Source organism: Manacus candei, unplaced genomic scaffold (genome assembly GCF_025592945.1).
Source record: "Manacus candei isolate 608988 ecotype Guabito, Panama unplaced genomic scaffold, ASM2559294v1 h1tg000028l, whole genome shotgun sequence".
Lineage (NCBI taxonomy): Eukaryota > Metazoa > Chordata > Aves > Passeriformes > Pipridae > Manacus > Manacus candei.
In genome coordinates this window covers 11601077-11623648 of record NW_026138076.1, presented here as the reverse complement: position 1 = coordinate 11623648, position 22572 = coordinate 11601077, and the positions used below count along the sequence as shown (strand labels likewise).

The window sequence follows — 22572 nt, the reverse complement described above, 5'->3', positions numbered from 1 at the left end:
AGGATAACAACAGTTCATGTTGCACTACAAATGAAAAGATTAAACAGTTCATGAAGAAAAAAAGACAAGATATTCTAGATAAAAATATTCTACGTTCTGTAATGTTTAGGATTATACTTCAGAAAAGTACTTATAGTGTAGCATTCACAATTGTGGGAAAAGCTGATTCCAGGATACTGGAATCCTTCCCGCTTTTCCTCAAAAGGACCCTCCCCACGTAGATGAATAAAGTTATTTCATTAACTATTCCAAGTGCTTTCTGTATTGTACTCTTTTGCTGAGGTATCTGAAAAAATTTGATATCAGTCAAGATTCCTGTGTTCCCAAACTACTTAAAACATTATTTATATGACATAAATTGCCATTTTCCTTGTACTCTCACATCAGTCTGCATGAAGATTCTTGTTCTATACTGGTTACATTCCTTCTGGTGTGTGGGTAATTCTTCTACCCTGTTTACACAGGATCTTGCACAATGAGGTTGTGGTCCAAGTCTGTGGCTTTTGAGTGCTTCAGTCATACACATAATGTTGTCACCACTTAAAACAGGTTTGTGAAGTGTAAGCATGTCTGATCTTGACGAGAACTAAAGCAAAAATACTAGCAGGCTACCAATATCACTATTATTCTTATTTTTTTAATTGCTGAAATCATGCTGTTTAATTTCAATAAAAGTCCAAGGAGTTTTCAGTCTAAAGACCAAGGTAAGACAGCTCACACTAGGTAGCAGGTAAAAAAAAAATCACAGAATAATTAATGAGTAAAACATTTTTAAAATATTTTCTCACTATCTTGTCTTCAAATACCAATGGGCAAGGGGCAACATTTGACGTGGGAAGGGACACTTATAAGTCCTTGAGGATATACTAGTTGAATGTCATGATTGACTGTACTTGGTAAACTGGGTATGAAAATTCTAGAAAAAGACATGAATAAGCCAGTGGACAAGACATCTATGAGAATGTTTGTGATCCAGGAAAGAAGGCATACTGTGAGAAAAAAACAAATCAGCATGGTCACCATCTTTGTCAGAGTTAAGATCGGAAACAAGGAATGAAAGAATAATAATGAAGATACTGATTTGGACTGTTAGGAAAAATATGATGATGATGACTGATAATCTCCATCTGAAATTGTGGGTGTTGACTATTTCTACAAATGAAAATCAAAACAGTTTCAGACAGAAAATACAATTAATTATTTATATTTAACATTATGGAAATGGCATAAATAAATGATACGTAAATAAGTGATATATAAAAGTATGATTGGGGAACATATGCAGTATGTAACTATGATAGGAAAGTTTATATGAAGAATTAAGTAGGAAGTTTAAATGTAAGACTATTTTTATTGATACAGAATGAACTGAAGAATTTATACTAATAAAAAAGTCAGCACATAATTTTTTCTAGTTTGAGTTTTTTAAAAAAATTCTCTCTCCTAGCATTTAAAGAGTGGATTTTTATCAGTAATCCATGTGAATAAATTATACTTTTATCTTGTACAGAAACCACACATCATTGTCATCTCCTAGCAGATAATCTCTATTATTTACTTGAAAAAAAGACACAAGTTTTCATTTCCTGCTGACTTGTGATCTGACAGTATTATTAGCAAATTTTACTTGAAAAAACACCATCAATATCACCTTCCAAAATGAGAAACTGACTCAGTTCTTCCGATAAGTAAATCATCTTCCTGTGCGAATCCACATGGAGTATACAACTTGTTCCATAAAATGCATGGGAAATTCTTTCCTAATTCCTGTTGAATGCTGTGTAGTCTTCCAAAGTTCCCACAGAAGCTGTAAAAGCTATTAAATCTCTCCTTACTGTTTTCACTGAAGTTTTAGTAACTAGAATCAAACCAGTAATTATGTTGTTATTATGTTTTTGCTCATAGGCTATGTATGTGCATGTATGAAGTTCCCACTGTTGCAAGCATCAGTGCAGGTCAGCTATAAAGTTCAGTACTGTGAGCTCTGAAGTTTACCAAGCATTTCATTTTCACCTCTTCATCAAACAGATCTGCTCTGTCAGCTTCCGGATGCGCTGGAACTGACTCTCCCTCAGCTAAAGAAGATTTTCCCAAATAGTGCAGCTGTCCTTCTACTAGTACATGAGGAAAACTGTACAAGTTCTGCTTGTGACTCTCACGAGTCTTGGCCCAATCAGTTGTTCATTAAAACCATACTGATCCCACTGTACTAGAGAGCTGTGTTCCTCACCTATAGGGTGAATTCATCCCAATGAGAAAGACATTCCGTTGTAGGATTCCTACTCCGCTGCCTACTTTATTTTGGACTAAAGTAACTTTAAAAGACTTTGGTAATTTCATTTATAGGTAATAGGTAAGTTGTTCATCAAAAAGTTTGTATAACACATACAAAACAATTCCATGTAATAGAGTCTTAAATTACTTTGAGAAAATTACTTTCAAGCAGAATCATAGAATCAATAAGGTTGGAAAACATCTCTAAGATCCAACCATTAACCTAACACTGCCAATTCCACCACTAAACTATGTCCTTAAGCACCACATTGACATGCTTTTTGAACACTTCCAGGAACAGTGACTCTACCATTTTCCTGAGCATCCTGTTCCAATGCTTGACAACACTTTCAATTTTGGAAGTTTTTTCCTAATAGACAATCTAAACTTCTGCTGGTGCAACCTAAGGCTGTTTCCTCTTGTCCCATTGCTTGGAAGAAGAGGCCAATCCCCACCTTGCAACAACCTCCTTTCAGGCAGTTATGGAGAGCAAGAAGGTCCCCTCTGCACCTCCTTTTCTCCAGGCTAAGCACTTGCAGCTCCCTAAGCCACTCCTCGTATGACTTATCCTCCAGACCCTTCACTATCTTTGTTGCCCTTCTCTGGCCATGCTCTAGCACCTTAATGTTTTTCTTGAAGTGAGGGGCCCAGAACTGGACACAATACTTGTGATGTGGCCTCACCAGTGCTGAGTGCAGAGGCACAATCCCTTCTTTGGTCCTGTTGGCCACATTAATTCTTGTAGTGAGGGGCCCAAAAGTATTACCATACTAAGTCAAATAACAAATAATTTGCTATCATAAGCTGCATTATGTTAGTAGGCATTTTAAACAGAGGTTCAAAATTCCTTTAAACTGGCTTCTCTAAGTGCTACAAAGGCTAATTAATTGGTTTATGACTCCTTTCTGTAGCTGGCAGTAGGACATGGACTTTGTCTTATCCTTGGATTCCTGACTTAGGTGATAGAAGGCTTTCTGAGCACGAGGCAACTCAACAGTTCGCTTCCTTCCCCCATGAGACACAACATGGCACAGGCATGTGATGACCCTTCTTTGAAAGAGTACATTCAGTTGGTTCCCAGGCACCAAAGTTGGTTCTCAAACTTTATTTCAGTAGCAGCTTGTAAAACTGAGAGGGCAAGTAAAACATCTGATGAAAGTGAGATTGAACTGACCAAAGAAACATCAATTTCTTTGTCATTTGATGTCAGAAACGATCAGGGGAAAATATAGTCTTTAGTGATCTAGGACTTGATTCAGTGTTTGCCAAAGTCAAGGAGGGCTTCCCATTGATTTCTCTTAAGTTTAATTAACAAAATCACTGTGGTAGAGCTGTAACAGTGTTCAGGGCTTTACGTGGGATAATGTTCAATGATTACTTCTGGAAAAGTTCATTTATCCATGAGTAATTCAAATTAAGTAAATATTCACAGGTGGAACTCAGGTCAATTTTGTCACTTCAGAGTACTTTTATAGCATATCAAATCTTTCATTCCTGGTAAACACTTAGAAATCAGCCCAAAGAATAGTGAGTGCTTTGATAACTCTATGTAGGAATGTGGAAAAGATATCTGAGTGAATGGCTTTAAAGTCTTGCCAGCAAAGGCATAAGAAGATTGATTCATTTGCTACAAGCAAATTAAAAGCTCAATCTTGCAGTAACACTCACTTTCATGGCAAAAGGACAGTTAATTGTTACACTGTTTACTAGAGAAGGTTGCATATTGGAAGCATCTAAAGTCTTTAAAACGAATTGGGTTACTGCCTAGGAAACACGATTGGATCCATCCTTCCCACTTGTCTTTTAGAAAAGCGTGATATTTCAGACGCCTCTCTTGTTCCAATAGGTCCCTTTCACAGTAATTTTTTTCCTAGACTATTTAAAGATCAAGATTTGTTCATGAATCAATATGTCTGCAACTTTCTTGCTTTAGTTTTTCAGCAAAACAAAAACTAAAATAAAAGCTCATACTTAATTTCTTCACCTCTAGGCATCAGAACAGAATGATTATCCCTGGGCAGTTAAGGGTTTTCAAAGGACAAAAGACTGCCTATATTTTTCTCTGAAGCATTCGTCACAAATAGAAATAAGATACAGATTAGAGAAGACCACTGATGTTATGAAGGCTCTCTTCTGTTTAGCATCTAGTCTCATTACTAAACCAATTGTCAAGAGGACTCTCCATACACAACTGCTAGAAATACTGATTTATTTTTCTTTCCCTTCATCATAATATCCTACACAAAATATTCTTTTTTTTTTTCCTATCTGGCTTATTTAAGTTAATTTACTGCCAAACACTTACGACTTGCAACCTGAATCTCTCCTGAACACAGTCTCCTGGAGACTACTTATTTGAACTGAATGGTGGATAATTGCCTATGCAACATAGAAGTCAGACTAGGTGGTCTGTTCTACTTTGTTTTATTCCATTTCTGTGATATTGCATCCAGGCTCATAAAACTGAAAGTACTCAGGTGGAAAATTTGCCTGTCTTAAAACAAACAAACAAACAAAAACAAACAAAACAAAAAAAAAAAAGGGAAGAAAATACAACTACATTGCTGAAAGCCTTTAAATTTTAGAATACTTGAGTATATTAACTTGCAAAAGAATTAAGAATAAGAGCAAGTAATAATTTTCAATACTTTCAGTACTTTTTAATTAATGATGATCTGAACAGAGTCTGACTGCTATCATGCTATCAGAATGTTTTGATTTTCCATAGAAGCCAGAAATCTGTAGCTGAAGCAGCTTTTATATAGCTTCAAATGAGAGAAAGAGTTCTTGAAGATACAGGCTACCCTGAAGTGCACCTTACAGTAATGAAGTAGTAAAGCTATCTTTTGTGACCTATTTTCCTTAGTCTCATCTCCCTACTAACTTTTTTGTGAAGTTTTCAGTATAGGAAAAAAAAAATCTGGAAATTTGCAGTAATATATTTGTATATACAAACGAGTTTTGGGTTTCTCTAGAACTAGATAAATGGATGCTTCTAGTGCCAGTACTTCAGGACTGCACTGGGTTGGGAATTTTCAGGTTTCCTAACATACGTACCAATCAGGGGAGCGAATGCTGAAATATATGGTATTTTGTGTGGTTTTGATTAAACCAGAAGTTTGAATTATTTAGTCATGTTCAAATGTAGCTTTGAAGTTATGTACACTTCTAAATACTGTCACATTTCACAAATGTAAATTGAGTTTGCTCAGACCACTTGAATACCCATGGAAATTTCTTATTACTACTTATGGCAACACCATCTCTTTCTGCTGCCATTATTTGTTTGCTTGATGTCTGTGGAAAGTACTTCAAGACAATCTGTCACATCTGCAGCAACTGTAAGGGTATACTTTGAGCCAACATCTCTTTCCTGCTTGGCTCTCAAGTTTGAATTTATGTGTCTCTTTGATGCCTTCACAAGAAATGCTTACACTTTGTAGCTCTCAGTACACACAGCAGGAGCCATTTCAACTTCCAAAAGTTCCCAATCCTTTGTTATTTTAGGAACTCCCTGAAATTTCACTGATTCTAATTTTCACAGAATTTCATCTTTTCCTCAGGCTGAGCACAGAGCTCCTTTTCTGTGTTCAGCAATGTTTGGCATTATCTTCTCATCCATTTTGTCCTACATCTAAAAGATGCATCCAGATGCCATTAGGAACTCAGAACAAATAAGTTCTGTTTCATTCTAAAACCTCTAAGAGATAAGCTGGTTTTGAATTAGATGCCTTAGCTAAAGATGTCAGTTTTAATGGTTAGCGGTTTTGAGTGATGTCAGTCCAGCTAGTTTTCAACCCACCTCACTGTCTGCTCTTCCGGCTTATACTTTCCCAGCTTCCAAATGAGACTGCTTTGGGAGATGGTGTAGAAAGTCTTACGAAACTTAAAGTCTATTATATTCTCTGCATTCTTCTTGTCCACTTAGCCAATGATTTCATCTTGAAAGGTAAATCAGGTTGGTTAAGGATGATTTGCTCTTAGTAAATTGATGTTGATTTCTCCCAATTGCCTTCCCGTCACTCAGGTCTTTCTTTGGTAGTGGATTCCAAAGTCTGTTGCATGATCTTTCTTTGGACTGAGATGAGCTTACAAGCTTAGAGATCATTGCTTCTTTGCCTCCTTTGAATATAGGTGTAACTCTTTCCCAGACATCAGGGACACCTCACAGTTGTCATGATTTTCCATTGATGTTAGTTAGTGGCCCTGCAATCCCATCAGCCATTTCTTTCAGCATGCCTGGGTACTTTTCATTTAGTCTTTCCGGTTAGAATACTTTCAGCTGGTCTAAATAGGACCTAGCCTGTTAGTTCCTCATGTCTGGCTGTTCCTCTGTTTCTAAATCATATTAAGCCCAGATGATAGGGAGTAGGATTTACCTATGAAAAGTGATCAGAATGGTCCAAATTTTAGCTAGACTAGAAGTACAAAACAATGGAGAAATGAACATTAAAAAGGCAATCTGAAAAATCTTGACCTAATTTATCTGAATAGCTTATTTCTTTTTCTCACTCTCTTTGTTACTAACTACTAAAGGGTCTTTTTTATTTCAGTAACTTCAAGGTGATGAGTACCCTCCACTGCTATCACTACATTTGTTCTTAACGCAGGCAAACAACTTGCTGCATACACAGACCATTCCTTTCTCACTGAGTTCAACCTACAAAGAGAGTTTGAAGGTCTACAATACATGGGTGGTCAAGGGTACTCCATTCTCCTATTCTTTTCAATGAAAAACAGGCACTGGTAGAGGGTTTGGTAGTGTTGTTGTTTTGTTTATTAGCTGGGTGTTTTGTTTTCACTAAGCCATATTTCTGCTTACTTTGCTGCCAAGACATCAAAAAAAAATAGTTTTTTTAAAAGAGACATCTACTCTTCCTCTGACTACCCTGTAATTTAGACTTTACTTATAAAACTAGGGATTAATTTCATATTTATTTTATTCATATAATTCTTTTCACAAAATCTTTTTCATATGAAATACAGCTATTTTCACATAAATCTACTCTGCCATTCAGCAGACTATCTGCTTTCGAAAAAGCACCTACTCTTTTCATGTGATGAAATGGGATTTGTGGCTCTCTAGAGTTTTTTGCACCATTGTTAACAGTCAGGAATATTTTTAAATGCTTGTGAAAAATTCATTCTAGAAGAGTTGAGTGTGAACATAAGATTCAGTCAAAAGTGTTTTTGCAGAAAATGTTTCATACTTGTAATAGTGCCTCAACTAAAATACAGAATAATTCAAACTCTCCTAGGGGAACGGGTATTGGTACAAAAGCCAAAAGTGTACTTGGACTCTTGTGCGCTGTTTCCCTCTGGAAAGTTTTGAAAGCTTAGAAACTGTGAACTACATTTTTTTAATATGCCACACAAAGTTTGGGAAAGTTGGAACAGTTCTGGAAGAAATTGGACTTGTAAGTCATGATCATGGGGAAATATAGAAAATGCCCAGCACTTCACAGAATTGGACCCACTTGTACTCTCAGGATCTGCAGTGCATCTGTCTGCTAGCCGAAGCGAGATTTTCATGGGAATAGCTTGGGAACACAGACATTGATGAGATACTTCTTTGCTTAGTGACTGCAGAAACCAAAAATAAAATTCAGAACAAAATAAATAAAGTGATCCTGAAAGAAAAACAATTTTAGAACTTCTGGAAAAGGAAGGATTTTTAAACAGCTTCTTCATAGTAAATGTAGCAATTAGTTAAAGTTTTGATAGAAATCCTGGCTTTTAATAGTGGGTTATATTACATTACCTTTTATACCTATTCATATATGCACACACAGGATTGTGTCTTTAACAAGGAAATGGACACAACACGGATAGGAAGGTTGCATAAACTTGAGCCTTCACTTACTGTAGTAATTGGCAAAGTTTCTACTAAGAAGCAGAATTGTGCTCTGTATCAGTAAGGACTTCTTTGTTCCATAAATTAGAAATATATCATCTGTAGAAAACATTAATGTTCGGAACTTAAGTCAGATAAATGAATGGCAGTATTGAGTATCTCCAACTTTTAATTGCCCCACAAAAATCGTTCACAAAATAAAGATTTTTTTAGACAGAGCATATCCTTCACCAGCTATGGTTAACCATTGTTTCAATAGCAAACTATTATATCTATTAATTAAGACAAAAAAATTCAGTGTCATTTTTGTGATGTATGAAGCTGTGTCTAACACTCACTGATTCTAACAATCAAAATCTTATAAACAACTGAACTAAAATATGGAACTTCTTAGTGGAAAATGTTTTGATTGGAATGCAAGCTACAGAAATACACAGCAGGGTAGATTATTTAGAGTAAAAAAACTTAGTAGTTGTAAGAAAAACTGTGTATGTTCAAAAGTAAAATTAATTTATTTGTTATGCGTTAATCTTGTAAAATACTGCACTCTTACACATGATGCATAGAAGGTCTATCATAACAATCAGAACATTTGCAGGATTGTTTTTTTAGGCACTCAGAAGACCCCAAACATTTTTTAAATGGTAAAGCATTATTATTATTATTTCCATTTTAAACATGAAAATATTAGATGTTTGTAATATTTGTTAGTGGCACAAAGATTGTCTGACTAGTATTAATGTTTTAGTAGCAGACCATGACTATCCCCAGTAGTCTTACTCTAAGAAAAGGAATAACTAGCCTATCATCTTACCCATGCAGTAAGCTCATCCTAACTCTAACCTGCAGCATAATATGCAGGTGTTGAATGGAACCCAGAATCCCCTGCAGTAAACTGCAAAACAACCCTTCCTTTCTCCCAGGCTTTTTAAATATGTCAGCAGCATGAGCAAAACTTCACAGATATATTTCTATCAGTTTCTGGATTGTTATGGCATCAAAGATCCTATCTTTGCAGATGGTACCTGAGAATAAAATGAGATTACTGCACAGAGATGGAAGACGTGTAGTGTGTGTATTGTCTGTGCAGGTGTCTTTCCATGTAGGTATGAACTATGAAATGCTACTTCAGACATCATCCAGTTAAGCTAAGATTTGAACGACCCTGAAGAAATATGATAGGAATCGGTCATATCACAGACCTGGAGTGGTGCTCTTACTGGTAATACTTCCAGCTGAGGAAACTATATGGCAGATGAAACATATATTTCTCTGTTTTATTAACTGTACCAGAGGAACCAGTTTTTTTGTTATTTTGTATTTTGTTTTTTGTTGAGCAGAGGTCACTTGATGCTCAGTTTGACCAGAGTTTAGATATTAAAATAGAAATGGCTATAACTGGAATTTTTTTCCTCAAACAAAAAAAAAAAAAAAAGGAGATTATTTTACAAGCATTTTAGCATAAAACAGCTGTGCAGGTGAATCTTTTGTTTTCCAAAGAGGTTTTTCAAGGGCTTGGGGTATTTTTTAGAATTGTCATTGTTGCATTTGGATTAAAAAACCTATTTTGTGTCATTTCCATAGGCCCTTTTCGGAGTCAAAGCTCCTGTTTCTTTTCACAGTGAGAAGGTTCTCATATTTACTAGTTACATGGTTTTGTTCCTTTTTTCCATTTTGGAAAGCGATAAAGGGAGTTGTTTTCATGCAAGCAATATCTTTGAAACTTAATTATTTTGAAAGAAACGAAAAATTCCTGAACGAACTAAAATGTGAGTTTTCTTACTTTTTCACCTAAAAGACATATTTTTGGTTTACTGCCTCTTTCACCCAAAATCTCAACAAACGTTTAAAGGTTAATGCACTGCCTATGCAGAGAGCAAAAAACCCCCTCATTTCATTTCATCTCTCTTTCTCTTGAATGACTTAGAGATATACTGACTCAGCAAGGTCACAGTATTGGCTTTTGAGGATTTTTAAGCTCATGCTCGCTACATGTGCATGTTGGAACACAAACAAACTCAGATTCCAAGAGTATGGTCAAATAAGCAAATGAGGCCCAGGTAGCATATTATAATGTTTACTCCTCTTCTTGCTACGTTCACCTCCTCCTCCTCCTGCCCAAGATAAAACTACTGTGATCTTGTGTGCTTCTAATCCTTGCCATTTGTCTTCTTATTGTAAAAGCAAATAGGCTGGTTTATCTTAATTTATGTTTCTCTAAGAAACATAAGAAACTAAGAAGAAACATTATAATTATCACATCTATCAAGCTTAGTGATAACTTTCTGAAATGCATTAATTTGGCACTTTCTTATGCTCATCCCTGCTACCTTGCAAAGTTAGATGCACTTTTTTTCCATAACCAAACACCCCTCTGACTCTCCCAGACCTATCACTGTTTCTCTCTGGTGTGGTACCCCTCCTCTGTCTGCATCATCTCATGATTAACATCACTATTTTGTGATTCTTCAACTTCCTGAGCAAAGAACAATGATGTTTTACAGAAAGGGTTTCATCATCATAGAATAAATACAGCTTTTGTAGTAATTTATTCTTTTATACCTGGAATAAAGCTCAAGTTCAAGAGACTCATAGAGGATCTGCTTTAGATCCTTTCCCACCTGGTCCAACAAGAGTAATATCGCAGTGACTGTATCCACGTGAGACTGTGAGCATAAAGATTTGTGCCAAAACATACATACCATGTATTAAAAACTAGTTGCTTGGGTTTTGCTTTTTTATTTACTTAGAGAACTCTAAACAGTTGCAACAGCCTGCTGCAGCTAAAAATGGGAAGAGTGCCTGCAGCTGAGATTACCTGCAGAGATTCAAGAGAGCAAACTCTTCCAGGATCAGAATCTTAGTAAGTGTCAATAGTTGCTGCCCTCCCAATAGGTGTCGATAAGTTGCTGCACTGCTTTCCACCTGATTTTCTTCTGTAGAACATAAAGAACATAGTGAGGTCTTCTTTGACCAGCATAAATTCCCATGCTTTATATGTAATATTCCAGAAACTCAATTGTTACTGCTGGTAAACTCAGTGAGATCTGAATCCAGGAGAATAACACTAGTGGAATCCAAAATCATAGTTAGCAGTCGACCACTGGATTTGGGCAGTGTCAGAAAGATGAATAGAATCAGATTGCTTATTTACATATCTGATTATTTGTTTAGCTAAGATTTTTTCAGTTAGCTCATGAATATGCAACACTGGTGTTACGATGGATTCCGGCACTTGCTGCCAGGAGATGAGTTTCTTCATTTTCATCTCTTCACCCATCAAAATTAGTAAGAGTGACTTACTTTTCTTGGGATGAAGGGCAAAGGGCTCCTTTGTTTTCTTTGAGGTGGCTAGGGAAAGACAGGAATGGTATGATTTTGTTGGGTTTAAATTGCCTTTTCATTCTGAAAGTAGGTGCTCACAAGTATTTAGTAGCTTGGAGTCATCATGTAACAAATTTTAGTTTCTATCATCACATGATACTATGAATTCTTATTTACGTGAAATGTGGACCTATCTAAGGTTTTAAGTTTTATATACAAGGAGATGAATAAAGACTGAAATCACCTGGGATTCCTGTCAGCCACGTAGAAGCATTCCTCAGACTTAAGGGTTTAAGGCAAAAATCACATTTGTAGACATTACATGATGTTGAAACAAATAGGAAACATGAGACTCTAATTATCCTTTACTGTTGCCTTATAGAGTTGCATGCCTTGTGGTTCCCAAATAGTTTAGTTTTGCCAGTGTTGCAGGGTTTATTGATATGTTTTCTATTGTGAAAAGGTTTATAAGATAAATATTAGCCAAAAAAATTACTTCTGACCTTGGGAAAAAGCTCTCTGTGTAAATAAACACTAATAGAACAACTGGTGACTGATGAAAAACATGAGTACTCTTGGGGCTGCTCCAGTTCTAGAGGTAGTGTGTCACATCTCAGCTTTGGTGTTAACATTCAAGTTATGTTTTCTTTAGGAAAGAGATACATATGTTTGGGGGAATGGGAGGAAGCACGGGGTTTTTTATCATTAAAAGCTAGATGAATGTTCCTTAACATCGAACTAAAATTTAACTGACCCCACATTCAAGTACTGTATGTCCATCCCAGTGCAAAAAGAGCAGTTCCTTTTCTGGTGAACTCCTGGAAAATATCAAAAATAAGTTTATTTTACACATTTGCTTTTATTCCAAGTGGAGTCCTTATATGGAAATAAGCTAAGGTCTAACAATTCCTAATTTAAAAAAAAAAAATCATAATTATTTTTCACAAAATGTGTGACAGTAACTCTTGGGCTATTTAGAAACCTGCAGCTGCTGCTGTGAAGACTCTAACATCCCTATAGAGAAAGAACTGTATTATGACCAGATTCTACCTAATGATCTGGACAAGCTGCGGACAAGTTGTTGTCTTATCCGTCATATAAACTAGTTTCATCCAGTCCTGACAGATTTCAGAGCATTGGGACCTTACTCTGATTTGTGAAAAGTCTGTGGTAACTCCAGACAGAGCACAGGACAGTTATCCCGCATCTTTGTTTTGAACTTCCAGTCCAACAAGGGTCACACTCTGCCAGCTGAATGACAAAGACAGAGAAAATTATCAGACCACCCCAAGTGCAGGCTCTTGGCAACTGTCTCATGGAAGGAGAACTGCCAACCATCCACCACTAACTAGAAGGGGTCTCTGTGCATGACCTGAGTGGCATAAAAAGGCTCAAGCAAACAAATGTCTAGTCAGAAAACAAAGTGGGAAGTGGCATGCAACTAACTGGAGGAGAACATATGCAGCAAGCATGTACTTCCACTAGAACTAAATTCATAGTGTTGTCATAACCTTAGCCAGACACATCTGAACATGACATTAATTTCTTATTTAAAATGAGATAATTGATGCAGCTTTATTGTGAGATGGATTTTAAATGCATTCTGCTCTACTCTTCAGTAAAATGAAAGACCACAAAGACGAAAGACCTCACTAAGTTCCCTTTGTGAACAGATTTGAGTGATAAACTAATCGCTCTTGAGTTTTTTCCTACATCGTTGCTGTGATTTCAATTCAATGCAAGTTTATTCTCTTAATCCGATTCATTAGCATGAAAGGCTTTGTTTTCAGAAGCTCAGAATTTACCACTAGAGTTATTTATTCGGTATTTTGGTGTAATGGGAATATAACTGAGGAAGTTATTGCTTATGGACTGCAGTAGTTCCCTAAATTCAAATCATCTGAATGATGAGCAAAAATTTTACTTTAAGTTTTGATTTACCAGAACTTTCCACCATTTTCTTTCTTGCTGGAAGACAGCTTTTCCACCAAATGTCTAATAAAATTCACAGGAAGTGGCTATTTCACTCAGTATTAGTAGGTAATAATTTCTATCTGTGGAAGGTAACTGCAATTTTAAAGAAAAATGTCCAATATACATCCAAAATGTCCAGCACAGCTTCACCAAGGGCAAGTCCTGCCTGCCCAGCCTAGTGGCCTTCTACAATAGAATGACTACCTCAGTGGACAAGGTAAAGGCTACACATGTCATTTATCTGGACTTCTACAAAACCTTTGACATGGTCACCCTAAACATGCCAGCAGGCGAGGGAGGTGATTCTCCCCCTCTACTCTGCTCTTGTGAGACCCCACCTGGAGCACTGCATCCAGCTCTAAGATCCGCAGCACAGGAAAGACATGGACATGTTGGAGTCCAGAGGAGAACCAGGAAGATGATCAGAGGGCTGGAGCACCTCTCCCATGAGGAAAGGCTGTGAAAATTTGAATTTTTCAGCATGGAGAAGGCTCCAGGGAGACCTCATTGTGGCCTTCCAGTACCTAAAGGGGGCTTATAATAGAGATGTAGACAGACTTTTTAGCAGGGCCTGTTGTGATAGGACAAAGGGCAATGTTTTTAAACTGAAAGAGAGTCGATTGAGATTAAATATGAGGAAGAAATTTTTTACAATAAGGATAGTGAAACAATAGAATAGGCTGCCCAGAGAAGAGGTAGAATGTTTCCATGCCTGGAAACATTCAAAGTTGGACTGGGCTCTGAGCAACCTGATTCAGATGAAGATGTCCCAGCTCATTGCAGAGGGGTGGAACTAGATGACCTCTGAAGGTCCCTGCTAACCCAATCTATTCTATGATTCTATAACTCTAAAGTGTTTTACATGCACTTTACAGTCATATTTTCATACATAATATATTTACAGTGAATCAGTCGCAATACAGCAAGGATGCATGCAAAAAATTTCAACATCACCTTTAAAATGAGATTTACTGAAGTTAAAAATCCCATCCTCTAATTTGAAAGAAGATGCTTAATATATTTCAGCAATGGTCTGATAGGGATTTCCTCTTTTTTTCTCATTTTTTATTTCCTTTTCTTTCTTGGTACTGCTAAGACTACATACTATTAAAAATACAGAGAGGAATCTGACTTTGGGGGGTGTTTGTTGAAGTCTTTAAAGGGCATGTGTCTACTTTTTTCTAAAACACGTGATCTAATCATGCAGAAATTGTTAGTCCAGTTCTTCAGTTCTGTGAGGAGAGTGAGAAATAATGTGAAGTTACAGTGAACCCATCTGGTCAAGCAGGAAAATCCTGGTTAATTGCTCCATTGCCAGAAATGTTAAATCACTTCCTGGGAATGCAATTCATTTGGAACATATGGAACTCATTGGAAGGTCTCCAGTGAATTCAAAACTGTACTGAAGATGAGAGAATTTTTCCTAAGTAACAATCATGTTTTCCCACTGGACAGCATGAAAGCAGCATGTGTAGCTGTATTAACAAAAAACTAAACAATAGTAAGACTGTCTGAGATCTTGTTGAACAAGATTTGCCTGTGGTTTACTTTATTTTAAATTTTCAAGAGATACTATATCCATTTAGGGGTTTTTTTCTCAGCTTTTGAGCAGCAATATAATGTTCTGACAGAACTTTTGGCTCATTTTACATCTTAATTCTGCAGAACTACACTGTTTAAAAACCAGATATTTGAAAGCATCATACAAGACATCTTTTTACATTGTGGATCAATAAGGTAGTTTTTTGGTTATTTGGGGTTTTTTTAATCAGAGACTTTACATGTACAATATATTTTAATAAAAATAGGAAGATTCTCAATTTTGCTGTAAACTAAGGAAATATAAAGCTTTGGCTAAAAATATGATAAACATATGAGTTCTCCTTAAATTGTAAAGAACTAAAGTAAAGACTCTTGGTTATATACATTATCTTAAGAAAAATATTTTTCACAACTGTTATGGGGGATTCAAAATTTATAAGTACGCCACAGTACCATGTTCTGAATCAAGCATTTGTGTTATTTGCAGGCTTTGAATTGAGAAAAATATTGATGTTCTTTGGATAAAAATATGCTTCCTTATTCTGTCCTAAACAAAATATTTTACTTTCATTAATTTGATGCTATTAGAGAGGGTGGGATTTTTGAGATAATTTCTGTTTTCTTTTTTTACTTAAATTCACATGAATCTGAGAAAATATTTGGTTCATGAAAAATACTATAATTTTTTGTTATGCAGTTAATTGATAAAACCAAATCAGAAAACACTAGTTCTTTAATTTTAAGAGCACATGGAGCCTAGGGGCAGCATGCCAGTGTTGTAGATGAAATCAGTAGCCCAGCTGAAGTGACTCTACACCAAAGCACGCAGTGTGGGTAACAAACAGGAGGAGCTGGAAGCCAGTGTGCATCAGGGAAGCAATGACGTAGTTGCCGTCACAGAAATGTGGTGGGATGATTCATACAACTAGAGTACTACAATGGATGGTTATAAGTTCTTCAGAAGGGATAGGCAAGGAGGGAGAGGTGGTGGCATGTCTCTGTACACTAGAGAGTGTTTTGACTGTATAGAGCTCAAGGATAGTGATGATAAGGCTGAGTGTGTATGGCTAAGAATCAAGCAGAAACTAAGAAGGCAAACATCCTCATGGGAGTCTGTTATAGGCCACTCAGGCTGGATAAAGAGGAAGATGAAGCATTCTATAAGCAGCTGGCTCATGCTTCATGATTCCTAGCCCTTGTTGTTGTGGGAGACTTTCACTTGCCATATGTCTGCTGGAAACTCAACACAGCAGAGAGAAGACAGTCTAGGAGGTTCCTGGAGTGTGTGGAAGATAACTTCCTGACAGCTGATAAGCAAGCCTACCAGGGGTGGTGCCCTGCTAAACCTGCTGTTTACAAACAGAGAAGGGCTGGTGGGAAATGTGGGGGTTGGAGGCTGTCTTGGGCATAGCAACCACAACATGATGAAGTTTTCAATTGTTGGTGAAGTAAGGAAGGGGGTCAGTCAACAAAACCTCTACCTTAGACTTCTGGAAGGTAGACTTTGGCTTTTTCAGGACATTGGTTAAGAGAGTTGCTTAGGAAACAGTCCTTGAAAACTAAGGGGCCCAGGAAAGCTAGACATACTTTAAGAAGGAAATCTTAAAGCTGCAGGAGCAGGCCATCCCTATGTACTGACAGACACAGATGAGAAAGAAGACCAGTTTGGCTGAACACAAAGCTTTCAACAGAACTCGGCAGAAAAGAGAGTTTATGACCTTTGGAAGAAGGGGCAGGCAGCTCATGAAGAGTACAGGGATGTCATTAGGTCATGCAGGGAGAAAATTAGAAAGGTAAAAGCTCAGCTAGAACTGATATATAAAGATATCAGCTAATATCTTTATCAATGATCTGGGCAAGGGCATCAAGTGCACCCTTGGTCAGTTTGCAGATAAGTTGAGCTTGAGTGTTGATATGCTGAAAGGTAGGAAGGCTCTGCAGAGGGATCTGGACAGGCTGGATCAATGGGCTGAGGCCAATGGTATGAGGTTCAACATGGCTGAGTACTGGGTCCTGAAACTGGGTCACAACAACTCCATCCATTGCTACAGGCTGGGGGCAGAGTGGCTGGACAGTGACCCAGCAGAAAAGGACCTGTAGGTGCTGGTCAACATCTGGCTGAACATGAGCCCGCAATGTGCCCAGGTGGCCAGGAAGGCCAATGGCATCCTGACCTGTATCAAAAATAGTGTGGCCAGCAGGACCAGGGCAGTGATCACCCTTCTTTACTCAGCACTAGTGAGGCCACATCTCAAGTACTGGGTCCAGTTCTGAGCCCCTCACTTCAAGAAAGACATTGAGGTGCTGGAACATGGCCAGAGAAAGGCAACAAAGCTGGGAAAGGGTCTGGAGGATGTCATATGAGGAGTAGATGAGGGAGCTGTAGTAGTTTATCCTGGAAAAAAGGACATTCAGGGGAGACCATAGCACGCTCTAGAACTACCTGAAAGGAGGTTGTAGCATGGTGGGGCTTGACCTCTTCTTCCAGGCAACTAGTGGCAGGACCAGAGGAAATGACTTCAAGCTGCATCAGGGTAGGTTCAGATTGGAGATCAGGAAGAATTTCTTCTCTGAAAGGGTGGTTAAGCATTGTAACGGATTGCCCAGGGCAGTGGTGGAGTCACCATCCCTGGAAGCGTTCAAGAAAATATGGGATATGTCCAGTTGGCAAGGTGGTGTTTGGTCAAAGGTTGGATTGACGATCTCGGAGGTTGTTTCCAACCTTATGATTCTACAAAATGGAACCATGTTTAGCTGAAAAAAAGTAGGCTAAGTTTGATATCAAGAAGAAAAGTGAGTCAATAGAAAAAAATCTTTGTATTTACGTAATTCGCTGTGCGGGAGCTGGAGTAGTAAAAAATGGTGGCAACAGGTAGTCATCACCATGTGAGGTCCTTCTCATAATTTCTCTAGTAAAACTTACATGCTTTGTGATGCTATCATTTTGAATGTATTTCTTTATCTGAATGAGCTAGTATTATTTCTTTTTTCTCATGCAGCTTTTTTTAAAAATTATTACATTTGATAATTTGCATAATCCACGTCTCTCTAGCATCAGTCTAGCATCAGTGTTAATGAATTGTGGGAAGATTACTGTAGGAATTTAGGAAGTACTTATATCTATAAACCTCACTCAACCTTAAAGTTTTCTGGAACTTATAGTGCTTCTTCATCCTACTTAACAGAAGTATAAATTTTGTGACTTACACATCTGCCCTGGGGCATTATGGTTCTATGTATTTCCATTTACAGCTTTTTACTTGGGCTAAACCTACTAAATTCTAACAACCTTTAAGACTGCCATCTAAGAAATTCCCTAAAATTTATGTTTCACTGTAAATCAATGTTTTGATGATCATCAAGTAGAAATATTGTATATTTCCAGGAAATAATTTGATATGACAAATGACATTATTAACAATATTTAAAATCTGATATACCAATATGAAAAAAAAATCTACATGTTGATATGAATGATGATGACATCTTTTTAGAAGTGTTCATTCAGGCCAAAGGCACTGCCAGTGAGTTGAAGTGCCATTATAAACATGATTAAAATCCATTTAAGTCTGTCATAAAGCCATCAGAAAATTATCTTCTTTACTTGTCGTTATCATATCCACGTTGAGTTTTGTAACTGCTTTGCCCCAGCTATTCATCTTGGCTTTGCATTTTAGACTTTACGAAGGCTATCCCCATCAAACTGTTATCTCTCTTCCATGACACAGCTTATGACTTCAATGCTGACACTGCTTGTTGCCACATCTTCAGCTGCGTCAATGGTATGCTCTAAGCTTTTCTTAAAGCTTTTTTCTTCTGTGAATCTGGCTAACAAAACTCAACACTAAAATGTGATAACAACCTGTCCCTATCTTTCCTTCATTTTTCCTGACCCTCTCATTTGACATACACTTGCATTCCCTTGTTCTTTCTTGTACTACTGTTTTCCTTTCCTGTTTGTTTGCTTGTTTCTTGCCTTCTTCTCTTTATAAAGTTCTCTCTTTTCAAATTTCCTCCTTGTACAAATGTTAATCACAGAATCACAGAATATGACAAGTTGGAAGGGATCCACAAGGACCACTGAGTCCAACTCTTAGCTTTTCACAGAACCATCCCCAATTATTCAAACACTTCTTGAACTTTGGCAGTCTTGTTGTTGCGATCGGTTCCTTGGGGAGCCTGTTCCAGTGCCCACCCACACTCTGGGTGAAGAACCTTTTTATAATATCCAACCCAAACCTCCCCTGACACAACTTCAGGCCATTCCCTTGGGTCCTATCACTGGTCAACACAGCGATCAGTGCCTGCCCCTCCTCTTCCCCTCACAAGGAAGTTGTAGACTGCAATGAGGTCTCCCCTCTGTCTCCTCTTCTCCAGGCTGAACAGACCAAGTGCTTAAGTCAGCTGTTCCACATACAGTTTCCTCCCAAGGCCCTTCACCATCTTCATTGCCCTCCTTTGTACACACTCTAATGGCTTAATCTGGAGTAGATAGCTTAATAGCTTAACCACTTAGGTCTGGGTAAGAGAGGAAAACTATATACTCGTTTTCAAAATTTGATCATTTTTTTTATAAAAATCTATACATGAGACACCTTTACTTTCTTTGAAACTGAGACCTTGATTCACTCTGTGATTTTATTGCTTCTTTGGTATGTTCATTTTCTTCAGTTCATGTAAGTTAGTGCCTTTATTGCATTACTGGAGAAAATGGTCCTTCTGAACAAATATATGTTTGCAAAATGCAAGGGAAATGTTTTTCAGGCAAGAAGCTATCGTTGTTTTGAAAAATATTAGTCTGATGGTACAATATTTTTGAGTGTCAAACCTAAACAACAGGTATTTAATGAGTTAGAGTGCAGGTGAAACAGAAAGAATCACAAAAGATATGTATTAATATGTATCATCTAAGTTGAAATTTTGTTCTAGTTGAAATTTTGTACAAAATACCATCCTGGAAATGCTATAATACACTATTTTATATAGCAGGACAAATCAAATCCTGAAATTAAATTTTCAAAGTCTACTTTGGGAACTCTATAGCAAGTCTGAAGCTTGTCGGTTTGTTATTTCTGTCCATCACTCCCCTCTTTCTTTTTCTGTGAATCTACAGCAGGAAAATCTGCTGAATAAAAGCTAGACTAACATAGTGGAATGCAATGTAAAATTGATACCTCAACTCACATGGCAGTTCTGCATACATTGCATACCCAATACAATTTCTCATCCAGCCTTTCTTACCTTCATCATATATGCACATTTTAGAATTCTTTTTTATGTTTGCCATATGAATTCTATTTTACTATTCATTCAATCTATAACCTCCTTTCTTTTGGAGGGGAAAAATCCATTCAGAAAATTCTTCTACATTAGTCTGAAAGAAAAGCATAATATGCTTTTTTTACATCCATTGCAAAAAAAACCCACACACACTTTTCCAAGCCCAGAAACAATTACAGCTGATATGAAAACACTTCTATTACTTGTTGCTGAAAATTTATATAAAAAGTAAGAAACTGGTATATTATAGAGCAATATTTATTTGAATATAAATCCTAATTATGTGGAATCAATGGCAGAACTCCATTTGAGTTCTGGAGAAGAAAGATTTGGCATTTCAGTCTCATCTTCAACCACATGGATTTTGTCTTCACTCCCTCAGAATTATTAAGTAATTTCCCAGTGGAATTTTGTGGGCAAGTATTCTGGGATGATTATTTCAAAATGCGATCATAGGAATATCTTATTAACTCCATCTCCTCCCTCCTCTCCTGGTCGTTTTTAACAGTAATTAGTTTCATAATACATTACAAGACACTAAAATGAGAAGTGTATATTTCTCTCCAGAGTGCTTAACGCAGTGAGACCTTAGTTCTTTCCAGACCTTCTGGACAGTATAAAATTTACCTTAAGATTTTATAATGTTTCCGTAATATTATTGTTTTTTTAATAGCAATATATTTTCTTTTTTTCATTTTCCTTTCAGGCTATGCCAATTATTTCAGAGAAGGAGAAGGCTGGTGAGTCAATATTTACTCATTTTCTTATTTCCTTGTTGTATTTGTTGTTGGAATACAGTGTTGCTTAACTAAGTGATAAAAGACAGTCTTCAACTGTGGGGTTTCTAACTTATAGGATTACAGATCTAACAAATGTCTGTGTAAAGGTTGTTTCCTGAATAGGGTATTTTCTCTTTCTGAAAAGCAGTCCAGCTTTCTGAGTGATACTAATAAAGATGTTTGAAACTGTCCTACAAAGTATCCGGTTGGATTGCAGCTGCTCCATAAATGTCAGTCTTCCTGTAGTTACTAACTTGTTATTTGATGTTACCATCTATTATGATTTACTAGATGTCTCAATTAACAAACATAGATGCAAATACGTTTTCTCAAGTCAGTGAAATTTGATGACTGAGTGTGAAATTTATTGCCTGTCTTTAAATATGGCAGGAAATTCCAGTTACCTGGAGTATTTCACTGGAGACAATAACATTTGTTTTGGCTAAGTACTTCCAGAATATTGAAAGATTGTTTTTCTGTTATCTTCCGTCATATGTGTTCTCTGAACACTTTATGTACTTTGCTGTTGGTATGTGGAATCCACTAGTGATTGCCTGCTAGACACTGTCGAACAGGTGTGTTCTTGTGATAAACACTAGGGAACGCTCCACTCTTAGCACTATAGTTCTCTAGAATCTCTGTGGTTTCTTGTTATTTATTTTAATTGATTTAATTGCTACTGCCCATTGAATATAGCTTGAAAAATACCTCAAAATATCCAAATGCCACCTGGCATTCGGATTTATATCTGATTTTTATTGGTGATATTTTCTTGCATTATCCTTGTTTGGATTTTTTTCTTTTCTTTCGCTTATTAAGGGAGAGGAATAGGTTAAAAATGTTTTGAGAGAAAAGCCACAATTCTAATCAAGGCTGTAAAAGCTATTGATCTGTCTGCTCAGGATGTTGCTATTTTGGCTGTTGAAGTTCAGAAATAATTCTCAAACTGTGACCCATATTTAATAAGATTTTTCTTTATAGATTTCACAGGTGGCATTATTTGGAGTTTCTTTTTCTGAGGCAGTCTATATTTGACCACATCTTTTAAATTATGTCCCAACATGCAAATTGATTATTACTAGCTTTACTATTTGCAGCTAATTTCAAATAAGTTTGTCAGGTATAAATGCAACATTGAAAGTTTTTGTACATCTTTTGTAATTGCATACCAAACAATATTAAAAAATATCTGAAAGTCTTTAAAAAAATCTTCAGGGCATAGACTTGTAATGACCTCAGTTTTAAACTAGAGGAATAGAGCTGCAACAAATATTTGCCATAATGGTTTGTAAAATTAGAAATAAAACTCAAAGCTCTATGTTTACTCCTGCAGTGTCAAAACTGCCTAACATGTCAGTGTTGATGATGGTATAAAATCAATGGTTTTTTGACCTACACTTTATAACCTGTACATATTCATATGAAGTCTCTCTGTTTTCTTTCTTTCTGTTCAGACTTCAGTGTTATGGGGTTTTGTGGACAGCATTATATTTAATATTACAAATATTAGATAGAACTTCATGCCACATGAAGTCAGTTTGCCTG

At 36.8% G+C, this 22572-nt stretch overlaps 1 protein-coding gene across 4 annotated transcripts in view; it reads left to right on the top strand.

Annotated features, from left to right (window-relative positions):
- Window positions 1-22572, top strand: part of DLC1 (DLC1 Rho GTPase activating protein) — a 259503-nt gene that overhangs the window by 108547 nt on the left and 128384 nt on the right. For all 4 annotated transcript variants that reach the window (XM_051790262.1, XM_051790260.1, XM_051790259.1 and 1 more), the window contains exon 5: window positions 20955-20988. In XM_051790262.1, coding sequence (XP_051646222.1) covers window positions 20955-20988 — 34 coding nt within the window. The remainder of the gene's footprint in view (window positions 1-20954; window positions 20989-22572) is intronic.